Genomic DNA, 11,164 nt, shown 5'->3' with positions numbered 1-11,164 from the left:
GTCGGCCCGCCGCGCTTTCCTGTCCGGGCGCAGGCAACCGCGGGCGCGGGCGGCGGGGTGGGGGCCGGGGCAGGGGGAGGGGTCTCGGGGCTCGCTGGCCCGTCATTGGTTAATATTTTATTCTGTTGACATGTTTTCTTACTGCTGAGGCTTCCGACACCTTCTCCCCGGCCCCCCCTCCCGGCCGGAGCTTGGCCTGAGCTGTCAAAACCCCGCCCCCGGAGACCCACAATTGGTCCAAAAAGCGTAAAATCAGCAATCAAGGGGGGCCTGGCTCGTTAGCGCAGGGGATCCGAGCAGGGCAGGACATGTGAGATAGTCACAGTTTTCCAGAGATCACGACAAGATCTAACCAGTCGCGCGTGGTCCCCGGCGCCGGAGCGGGCCAGCCCAGCCCAGCCCCGCGCAGAGCCCCCGCCGCCCCCGCGCCCAGAGCCCCGCGTCCCTCGCCGTGCGCCGGACGGGGAACCGGGAGGAGCTGCCACCGCGCTTGCCACCCGGGTCGCCCTTCCTCCGCGCGCGCCGCCGCCCGGGCCGGGGGTCCGAGCCGCGCGCCCCCGGCCCCGGCCCCCGGGCGCCTGGGCCGGATGTCCCGATGAGAGAGCCGGCGCTGGCGGCCAGCGCCATGGCTTACCACCCGTTTCACGCGCCACGGCCGGCCGACTTCCCCATGTCCGCCTTTCTGGCGGCGGCGCAGCCCTCCTTCTTCCCGGCGCTCGCACTGCCGCCCGGCGCGCTGGCCAAGCCTCTGCCCGACCCCGGCTTGGCGGGGGCGGCGGCGGCGGCGGCTGCGGCGGCGGCGGCGGCGGCCGAGGCGGGGCTGCACGTCTCGGCACTCGGCCCGCATCCGCCCGCTGCGCATCTGCGCTCGCTTAAGAGCCTGGAGCCCGAGGACGAGGTGGAGGACGACCCCAAGGTGACGCTGGAGGCCAAGGAGCTGTGGGACCAGTTCCACAAGCTGGGCACCGAGATGGTCATCACCAAGTCCGGGAGGTAGGGCAGCCGGCTGGCCGGAGGGCGCGCGGGTGGGCGAGAGGGGCACCCGACAGCTCACACCAGCGCCGAGCCCGCGGCTCGCGGCTCCCTGCTCGCTCGGGCCCCCGCACCACGCTTAGACAACCAAGTTGACTTTTCTTATTTGGCAGCGAACGAATTTTTTTAAACCAAAGCATCGAAATCTCCCAAATGAAAACGAAAATATGCTCCTGCAAAATAGCCCCAATCGTTATGAGTCCCAAAGCCGAGGAGGCCCCGCGGCTCGGCCCTGGCTGCTCTCCAGCGGTCTCGGCTGCAACTCAGCCCCGCGGCCTCGCTCTCCTGCCTGCGAGTTTGGCTCGGTGCTCCGGGCAGATGCAGCGTCTCCCGCACTCTCTTCCGACCCTGGAGCCCAGAATGAGACTCGCACCCTGCTAGGCCCAGGCTGGCCCACTGGTTCCCGCCGGTCGCTGCGTTCTCGGCAGCGAGCCCCGAACCGGCCCAGCTGCAGCCTGACCCGGCCTGGAGCCTTGTCCGCGCCGAGGAGCGAGGACCTCCAGACGCTCACGTCGCCCTAGGCCTTAAGGCCGGAAGAAAACTACAATCCCCAACCACTCAAGCCTTTGACTCAGATACGGAGAATCCAGGCCTCAGGCTCACCCTCTTCCCCCGAACTTCAGGGTCAGGGTCCTTGTTCGGCGCTGTAACCCAGTTCCTTCCCCCAAACAAACAACATCCGAATTTATTTCTGAGAGCTTCGGTCCCAAGTGGATATATCCCCTGAACGGATTTCAGGGAGAGTCAAGAGAAGCGGGTGTATTTATAAAGGCCCTGGATTTCTTTCTTGAAACCTCAGCTTTCATCTCAGATGAGGGAGAAAGAGGATCACTAGGTCTGAGCATAGGGCTGATGGGAAGCCTTATAATAGGAGAGGGTCTTGACAGGCAGAAATGGGGTCTCCCAGGAATAACAACCGCAGGTGGTGTCTCCCAGGCAGTATTAAGGGGGAGAGCAGGGACAACAGCGGAACACAGGTGGGGAAGTGCCAGGCAATGGTGTGTGGGGGGGGGGTCCTCCGACAGAGAGCCGGCTCCCATGACGTCTCCATCTTTCCCTTTCTTGCAGGAGGATGTTTCCTCCCTTCAAGGTGCGAGTCAGCGGCCTGGACAAGAAGGCCAAATATATCCTGCTGATGGACATCGTGGCCGCTGATGACTGCCGGTATAAATTCCATAACTCGCGCTGGATGGTGGCGGGCAAGGCCGACCCAGAGATGCCCAAACGGATGTACATCCACCCGGACAGCCCAGCCACGGGAGAGCAGTGGATGGCCAAGCCGGTGGCCTTCCATAAGCTGAAGCTGACCAACAACATCTCCGACAAGCACGGCTTCGTGAGTGCAGGGTGGTTGTGCGGATGGGGGTCGGACACTGAGCACCCGGCACTGCAGGGGCTGGGGGGAGGCGAGGAGACCGCAGGATTCCCCGGAGGGGAACGCTTGCCGAACCTGCAGGGTGCCCCTGCCCAGGTCACTGCCCTGTGGCCTATGCCGGCTGGGCCTGGGCCCAGAGGGCTCTGCTCTGCAAGCCTGGAGAATGGGAGGGTTGGGGGCCGCTAAGCTCCAGGCTGCTCACAGCCTCAGCTCTCTTCAGGCCTTCCAAAGCCCCTCCTAGGGTCCAGCGGGAGGCAGGTGTGGCCGGAACTGTGTCGTGCAGCCGCTGGTCTTTAGGTTCTGAGCTTGGAAGCCCTGCCCAGGACCTCAGCTTGTCCTCACCCTTCCCCGTGAACAAGACCTGGGTTCCCATCCCTCTCCCCAAATGTGGAGATTTAAAAGTTAAAACAGCCCCCTCCATACCTTTTCTGAGACTCCTTTCCCTCCTCCCACAGGCAGATTGCCCGACCAGGAGGAGGGAGTTTGGGGTTCTCATCGTTTCTGCCTGAGCGAGGGCCCCAGCGAATGGGAGGGGGGAAGTTCATGGGGCAGAAGGGACTCCCTGTCCGAACGTAGGGCAGTCGGTGAGCCCTCGAAGGTCCCAGTCTTCTCTCCGTGGCGTTACTAGGGTCTTAGCAGTGAGCCCAGGAAGAGAGGTTAAGAGTGGCATTGTAGGAGTTTTTATTTTGTTTTATTTCTGTTTTCAACTGGGGTAAATTTTTTTTTAATAGAGAGAAACTGTGATGAAGAAAAATGAGAGAAAAAAGAAAAAGTAATATAGGAGCGAAAAAAAGCGGAGAAGACAGGAGAAAACGGGGAAGGGTGGGGGTTGGAACGGGGAAGGCAAAACCCTGAGAGAAATAGAGAGAGATGGAAAGAGGTCGGGTCCCCAGAGAACAGAAATGCTCGGGTCACAGGCTGGCGGGGGGGGGGGGGTGCTGTCGGCTGACCCGCGCCCTCCCCGCAGACCATCCTGAACTCCATGCACAAGTACCAACCACGCTTCCACATCGTGCGAGCCAACGACATCCTGAAGCTGCCCTACAGCACCTTTCGTACCTACGTGTTCCCCGAGACCGACTTCATCGCGGTCACTGCCTACCAGAACGACAAGGTGCGCGGGACCGGCGGCGGGCCCAGCCCCTCCACCGACGCCCTCCCCACGTGCAGGTTCCAGCCCTCCACTCACACCTGCCCGCAGCCCCCGGCTCCCTCACGGCCCATTCCCGAGCACCAAGCCTGACGTCTGTAAGCGCAGCAGCCACCGAAATCCCCCAGGCTCTCTCGCAAGCCCGCGACACATACCCACGAGCTCCCCCGGGCGCGCGAGCAGCTGGGCGCTCGTTGGGGTGGGGATATTTACTTAGCAATTAGCGGAGACTCCGGGGCCGTGCTGACATTTTTACATTTTATTCGTTTATTTCTTGGCTCAGGGATGGGAATTGAAATGAAAAGAGAGCGCCGGAGGCAATCTGCCCAGGCGTTCCTGCTGCTAGGAACCCAACGCTAGGAACAGGGGGCCCAGTTTTCACTCTCCTGGGGGAGCCAGAGGGCGGGACAGGTGACAGCCCCCACCCCGCCATCCCTCTCTGGGTCAGTCCAGGCCCGGGACCCCTTGGGAGGTGCTTAGAGGCTTTTCCTTCAAGTGAAAGGGCCTTTTCTGCTTGCTGCCCTTCTACACCCTCTCTCTAGAGAGGCAAATCACCGCCCCACTAGGCCTGTGCCCGTGTGCACGACTCTCGGGTGAACGACAGTGTCTGAGTGTCCTGCCGGTCGTCTTTTCCGTCCTTGTGTCTGTCCCACGCGGATATGCGCGCACCATTTGGAGTGCCTTAGATTCGTGTGGAGGCGTGTGAATTCGTTTGGTTTCCTGGGCGCTTGTTTTGCCCGTGTGTACTTGCATGTGCGCGGCCCGTGAGTGTGGTTGACTTTGTGTGTGTCTGCTGACCTGCGTGTGCTCTGCTGTCTGCGCCCTGCTCAGGTTGCGGGTTAGTTTAACTTGAGTGGCCTCGTGGGCCTGTGTGCACGCTTGGACGGATTTCGACTCTGGCCGCAGAGCTTTGGGCTTGTGTGTGCAAGTTGAGGGATTATGCCTCGAATAAGGTTTTTGGAGGTCGCTTTCCTCGAGGCCCGCCCGCCGGCCTCACCTTGCCTTGTGGCTTGGAGCGTCCTATCCCAGGTGGGCGGGTACCAAGTGTGCACTCCCCGGGCTCTCCTCTGGGTGGGCAGCCGCTGACCTCCGGGTGCCCCAGGCCAGGCTGGAAGAGCCGCATCCTGACCTGGCGCCACCCCCTCGGTCCCCGCAGATCACGCAGCTTAAGATCGACAACAACCCGTTTGCCAAGGGCTTCCGGGACACCGGGAATGGCCGGCGGGAGAAAAGGTGAGGGTGTACGGGACCGGCCTATGGCGGTGCCTGGGGGAACAGGACGTGGAAGGGGGCGTTGGGGGTGCTGCGCTGCGCTCTGACCCGCTCCGTCCGCTTATCCCCAGGAAGCAGCTAACGCTGCCGTCGTTGCGCTTGTACGAGGAGCACTGCAAGCCAGAGCGCGACGGTGCCGAGTCGGACGCCTCGTCCTGCGACCCTCCCCCCGCGCGGGAACCGCCACCCTCCCCGGGGACAGCGCCTAGTCCCCTGCGCCTGCACCGGACTAGAGGTGCGGATCTGGCGGGGAAGAGAAGGGGAGGGTGTCCACCGGGCGCCAGGTGGCTCGGTGCTCCACATCCGGCTAACTTAAGGCCTGGGAGAAGCGTCAGCAGTGAGCCTGGGAGGGATCTAACCCAGGACTCTCCTGTGAGGGCGGTCCCAGGTGGCCCGCAGATCCTGCTGGGCTCCGGGGTAGGGCCCCGGCGCTGGGTGATTCTGGCGCAGTAAGGTTTTCTCTACCGGGTTCACTTTCTCCCACTGCACATAAAGGGTCTTGGATGAGGTGACCTACAACTGCCCCTAGCCCGACGAGCCCCTAGAAGCTCCTCCGACTTGGCCTCCCCGAGAGCAGGCTTTCGCACGTCTCTCCGGCCCGGCGCCGACACCGGGAGAGGCTTCGCGCCTGTCTCTCCCAGGCCGTAACCCCGCGCGTCCTCTCTCCCCGCAGCCGAGGAGAAGTCGTGCGCCGCGGACAGTGACCCAGAGCCCGAGAGGCTGAGCGAGGAGCGCGCGGGGCAGGCGCTAGGCCGCAGCCCGGCCCTGGACGGCGGCAGCCCCCCTCGCTTGACCGAACCCGAGCGCGCCCGGGAGCGGCGCAGCCCCGAGAGGGCCAAGGAGCCGGCCGAGAGCGGCGGGGACGGCCTGTTTGGCCTGCGGAGCCTAGAGAAGGAGCGCGTCGAAGCCCGGCGGAAGGACGAGGGGCGCAAGGAGGCCGGCGAGGGCAAGGATCCCGGCCTGGCGCCACTGGTGGTGCAGACAGACAGTGCGTCCCCCCTGGGCGCCGGACACCTGCCGGGCCTGGCTTTCTCCGGCCACCTGCACGGGCAGCAGTTCTTCGGGCCTCTGGGGGCCGGCCAGCCGCTCTTTCTGCACCCGGGACAGTTCGCCATGGGCCCCGGCGCCTTCTCCGCCATGGGCATGGGCCACCTACTGGCCTCGGTGGCAGGCGGCGGCAGCGGAGGAGGTGGCGGACCAGGGACAGCCACCGGGCTGGACGCAGGCGGGCTGGGTCCCGCAGCCAGCGCGGCAAGCACCGCCGGGCCCTTCCCGTTCCACCTCTCCCAGCACATGCTGGCATCTCAGGTAAGGCCTGTGAGCTGGTGGCAGCACGATGGAGGGAGGAGGACTGAGGTGGGCAGAGGAGGCAGGCATAGGGCTTGAGGATGCCATAGGCGCTCCAGTGCTTCCAGCCGGCAAGGACTCCCTCCTGGGGAGACCCAATGGACCCTCTGGAACACACCTAGGTTCAGGGAGACTAGGACTGTAGGTCCAGGGTCTGCAAGGGCACTGCTTCTGACTCCTGTGTGACCTTGGGCAAGTCCCTGACCCTCTCTGGGCCTATTTCCTTCCCTATAACCCTAGCATAGAGTGTAACCCATTAGACTCTTTCTGCTATGGCAGACTGGGGCTGCCCCGGGCTTTTGTAAGTCCACTTGCCTGGCCTGCCTCAGGACATTTTTCTTGGGAACAAAGATCCCTGGCTCACTGTCAGTCCCTGAAAGGCTAAGGTGGCTGGACAAAAGGAGTAGGAAAATTTGAAATATGTTCTGGATTATTGACCACCCAAATGACCCACCTCCCAGATGTCTCTGGCCCCTTTCAGACCCCCCAGGAAGTCCTCTGCCCTGACAAAGGACTGGGTTCTCCCTTCCCCCACACCGGGTTTCCCAACTCTCCCAGCCACATGTCTCAGAGACGAGGGGCTCGGTTCCCCAGGCCCAAGTTGAAATTCTGAGCTCCCAGGGGAAAGTTTATGAAACTGTGGCCAGCAGCAAAATAAGAAGATCTGATGGGGAGAGCGGCCTCTTTGGTTGCTTGGGTGGAATATTCCCTGTGGAAAGATTTGGAATCTCTACATTCATTTTCCTCCCTCTGAGGTTTCTGGCAAATTGAACCCGTGAGATCTTATCTTAAGGGAAGGAAAATAGGAGTTCAGATCTGAGAAGGCTCCTTTGGTTCAGAAGCAAATATTTTTAAAGTGGGGGGAGGGGATTCTGAAATGAGTTTTAAATAGAGCTCAGCGTCGGGGGCGTGTGGAGTGAGTGTCTGAGGCACTAACATCACCTATCTGGGGATCTGAGCTGGCAAGGAAGCTTCCAGAAAATGGAGTTCAGGGCCTGGAGGTTTAATCTGCACCCTTGAGTCGGTGTGTATGTGATGCCTCCTCCTCAGACAAATTCTAGTGATAAGCATGGGCATCAGAGAGGTCACAGGGAAGTCAGGGCTTCTAGACACAGCCTGGTCACAGGTGTAAGGCCAGGGCAGAAGTACTCAGCACTCAGGACGCATCACTTGGTGGACGGCTAATGGTTAAGTTCTCAAGCCAGGATAGCTCACCTCTGGCCATCAGGAAGAGCCCAAACCTGGGAGATCTGAAGCCTCCCTCCTTCCTCTGAGACACCATGTCTGAATGCTCAGTAGGGCTTGACCTTCTCAGGAAGGATATTTTCTCATTCCTGACTAAGCTACTTCTCTTCGTTCTCCCTGCCTGAGCCAGGCCTGAGGCTCCCCGGAAGCCCAGCCCAGTCAGCTCCTGCCCTCCTCCCCATACCCACATACTCTGTGGAGTGAACATTATCTCAAAGGTCAGATAATCCAAAAGTCGGGCCTCAGGGACTCAGGCAGTGTTTGTCCAGGGTTTCCCAGCTACTGTGCTTTCCACAGGCAAAGGCCTTGCATTCCTTCCTCAGCTGCCACTTAGGTGCCGCCAGGAGTCCTTTGTATTCAGGCCAGTTTATAAACTGATTGGCATCTGGATCCTTCTCCTGGTCCAGGCAGGAGACCCCTGAGCAGGTGGGCAGGCAGAGGGAGAATTTACAAAGGCCCCCACCCCGCCCCTCGCCTGTGCTTCCCCTGCCCCGCGGGGCACCTGCGGATAGAAAGGCTGGGGAGGACACTGTTCTAAGTGAGCAGAACCTCCCTCCCAGCACAGCCAAAGATGCCTACTGGCCACGTGGCCCTGTGCCAGCCCTGTTTCCTCCCTCAAGGCCCATGCTAGTTCAGCTGCCTGTAATGGCCTTCCCATACTCCGATTGTAGTACCTGGCACAGAGCTTGATGGTGCCAGGTCTGTGCGTCATAACCTGAAGTGAGCTCCCCTTCTGACTGGGTTTGGCCATAGGCATACCGGCTCATGCCTACCTGTGCTTTTGGGGGATTACGGTCATGTGAGCTCTGGTCTCATATTCCTAAAAACTGTAGGGCAAGGATTTCCAGTTGTAGCACCACCCCTAGAGCCCAGATCACCTGCAGAAACACCTCAGGCAGGATGCCTAACCCTTGTCTTGTTCTGTTTCTTCCAGGGAATCCCAATGCCCACTTTCGGAGGCCTCTTCCCCTACCCCTACACTTACATGGCTGCTGCTGCCGCGGCGGCCTCCGCTTTGCCAGCCACTAGTGCTGCGGCGGCTGCCGCTGCTGCCGCAGGCTCCCTATCCCGGAGTCCCTTTCTGGGCAGTGCCCGGCCCCGCCTGCGCTTCAGCCCCTACCAGATCCCAGTCACCATCCCACCTAGCACTAGCCTCCTCACTACTGGGCTGGCGGCCGAGGGCTCCAAGGCTGCAGGCGGCAACAGCCGGGAGCCCAGCCCGCCGCCCGAGCTGGCTCTCCGCAAAGCGGGGGCCCCGCCCCGCGGGGCCCTGTCGCCCAGCGGCTCAGCCAAAGAGGCAGCCAGTGAACTGCAGAGCATCCAGAGGCTGGTGAGTGGGCTGGAGAGCCAGCGAGCCCTCTCGCCCGGCAGGGAGTCGCCCAAGTGAGGGGCTGCTCAGCTGCTCCGCTGCCGCGCAGGCCTCCTGAGCTGCCTGCCCCTGCTGCTTGGGACATGTACAGCACAGAATGGGTATTTATTTAAATAAAGGAGAAAAAGCGGGCTGCAGAGGCTGGAATGAAGCCCCGATCAGCCAGCCAGGGCCTGGGACACTTCCCTGGGCTTCAGAAGGAATCCAGCTGCCAGGAACGCAGTCGCTTTGGAGCCACTGGATTTGGTCCAAGCCTGCTCCCGTGTCAAGGTGTCATCGGCGGGGCCCTCTCCGGGTCCTCCAGCACTGTGGGGAGTCCTCGTCCCTGGCCCAGCCAGAGGCTGGCTCTTCGGGAGCCAGAAGGTGCAGGCGTCAGGCGGGGGAGCCCCAGAACCCCTAGCCTCGGGCCGGGACCGCTTGAGAATCTGGGGTGAGGGGTGCTGGGGTCAGTGAAGATTCAAGTCAGTGTAGACTTGAGCTGAGAGGAACCTGTTCTTTTAGTCCTTCCACCTCTTCACCCAGACAGGCGCCCCTCCCACCCCTGGGTCAGCAGAGGGAGTGGCACTTCTGCCTTGAGTCCCCAGGGTGAAAAAAAAAAAGATATTTATGAAATAAATGGTAATTTGTGTAAATAAGCTTTAAGGTTCCCAGAATATGCAAATTGGTATTAATTTATTCAAAGGTGTACATTGCTGTGTACATAATATTTAGAGATTAACTCATAGCATTTAATTTTTTTTTCATTTTACATGAGCATCTATATTGTACAGGGCTTGGGGGGTCTTTGGCTGCGGGAGAGGGCCCCGATCCCTGGAGGAGCTCCCACCCCGCCAGCCCCTCGGCCCCTGCGCCCGGGCTTTGCTCTTCCGGCCCGCGGGCTCCACCTCAGGTTTTCACTTTTCGCTCTGGAGCGAGACGAAACGACAAAAACTCGAGAAAACAATAAAACGCTACAATGCAAAGTGAACGGCGCAGTGCGCTCTGTGGGTCGCGCGGGGCAGGGGCGCCGCAAGCGCGTCAGGCGGGACTGGAGTCGGGGACCGAAGGTTGGGCGCCCCGGGCTCGGCGGCAGCTGCTCCCCGGGGGCGGCTGCAAGGCTGGGGCAGCGAGCTGAGCTGCGAGGCCGGGCGGCGCCGGCGCGGGCTGCGGGCTGGGCCGGGCGGCGCCGAGCCGCCGCGAGCCCCCGCGCTCCCAGCGCGTCCGCGTCCCAGGCCGGGGGCCGGGCTCCCTCTGCTGGCCGCTAGCCTCTGTCCGCCTCTCCCGCCACTCCGCGCCTGGCCTCCCGCTCCCAGTCCGGGGCACCACAGCGGAATTGCACCCACTTTCAGAGCCTCTGGGTAGGTGGGGCTGATAAGATGGGTGCTGCCTGCTCCCTCTTTCCCTTCGGAGGACGGGGTTTGGCCATGGTCCCCCATATACCGCGGACCCTAGAATCCTTTTCCATCGCTCTGTCTCCTGAACCTCAAAAAGAAACGTTCTCTCCGTATCAGGGTTGTTGACTAGAGTGGCAAAGTCTAGCCTGAAAGTTCTCCCGTGGAAATCATCTAAATCCCTCTTGGGGGTGTGGGGAGTGAGGGTCACTAGGCTCTTTCTTTTCCTGCCTCACTTTCCCCTTGTATAATAATGGGTTCAGATGGTGGTCTCTCAGGGAGCCCCACTGTGTCAGTCTCCATTAGGCCTCCTTCCCCGTGGCCCACGTCTGCGAGGACAGCTGCCTCCTGTCCCTATCCCATGAGGGCGGAATCTTCTCTCTTCTTCAGCGAGCCAACAGGTGTCACCAGCCCCAAATCCTAGCAGTGGCAGGGATGGGAGACGGGCGGTCACTCTTTCAAACCCAGTTCCTTCCTCATTAAGCCTTGCAGATCCGTAACACCCTGGCCCAGCAGGACGCTCAACTTGGGTACTTCGGGGGACTTGAGACTTTGGCTTCCTGTTCACCGGGGCCATCAAGGATGGTGAGGTGGAGGAAGGGTGAAGGCGGAGGTGGAATTGGCCTCCAAGCTCCCAGGACACCTTCTTGGGCCGACACATTTGCAAGGAAGAGAATCATGTTTGCCTCTTCCAGGGAGGGAGCTGGCCACAGGTCACGCTGAATTCGGCGAGGGGCTCAGCCAGTGAACCGGTGGGAGGGCCAGAACGCTGTCCCACTCTCGGATGGTGGGCTCCGGCTTCCGTGCCTCTGACCTTCGGGCGTGCAGGACAGCGAGGCGGGCACTTCAGGAACAAGGTGGGGCAGAAAGGCCCTTTTCTCAGCTCAAATAAAATCCTCTGTGGACAGTGTGTTTATTCGAGGTCGCTCTGAGCTAAAAACGCCTCTAAAATTCGAAAAGGGGCGCGTTGGTTTCTTCCGGTTTCTCACTGTCAGCCCGTCTAG

General features: G+C 61.3%; 1 protein-coding gene across 1 annotated transcript; it reads left to right on the top strand.

Moving 5' to 3' along the window:
* Nucleotides 1-295: 295 nt before the first annotated feature.
* Nucleotides 296-10,711, top strand: TBX2 (T-box transcription factor 2). The gene is made up of 8 exons (XM_079903648.1): nt 296-993; nt 2,101-2,368; nt 3,375-3,521; nt 4,714-4,790; nt 4,901-5,064; nt 5,503-6,137; nt 8,356-10,127; nt 10,645-10,711. Exons 1-7 carry the CDS (start codon nt 596-598, stop codon nt 8,806-8,808), a joined length of 2,142 nt encoding a protein of 713 aa, XP_079759774.1. The 5' UTR covers nt 296-595; the 3' UTR covers nt 8,809-10,127; nt 10,645-10,711.
* Nucleotides 10,712-11,164: the final 453 nt, after the last annotated feature.

The sequence above is a fragment of the Stenella coeruleoalba genome (assembly GCF_951394435.1).
Source record: "Stenella coeruleoalba genome assembly, chromosome: 19".
NCBI lineage: Eukaryota > Metazoa > Chordata > Mammalia > Artiodactyla > Delphinidae > Stenella > Stenella coeruleoalba.
This window is presented reverse-complemented; position numbering and strand designations above follow the sequence as displayed.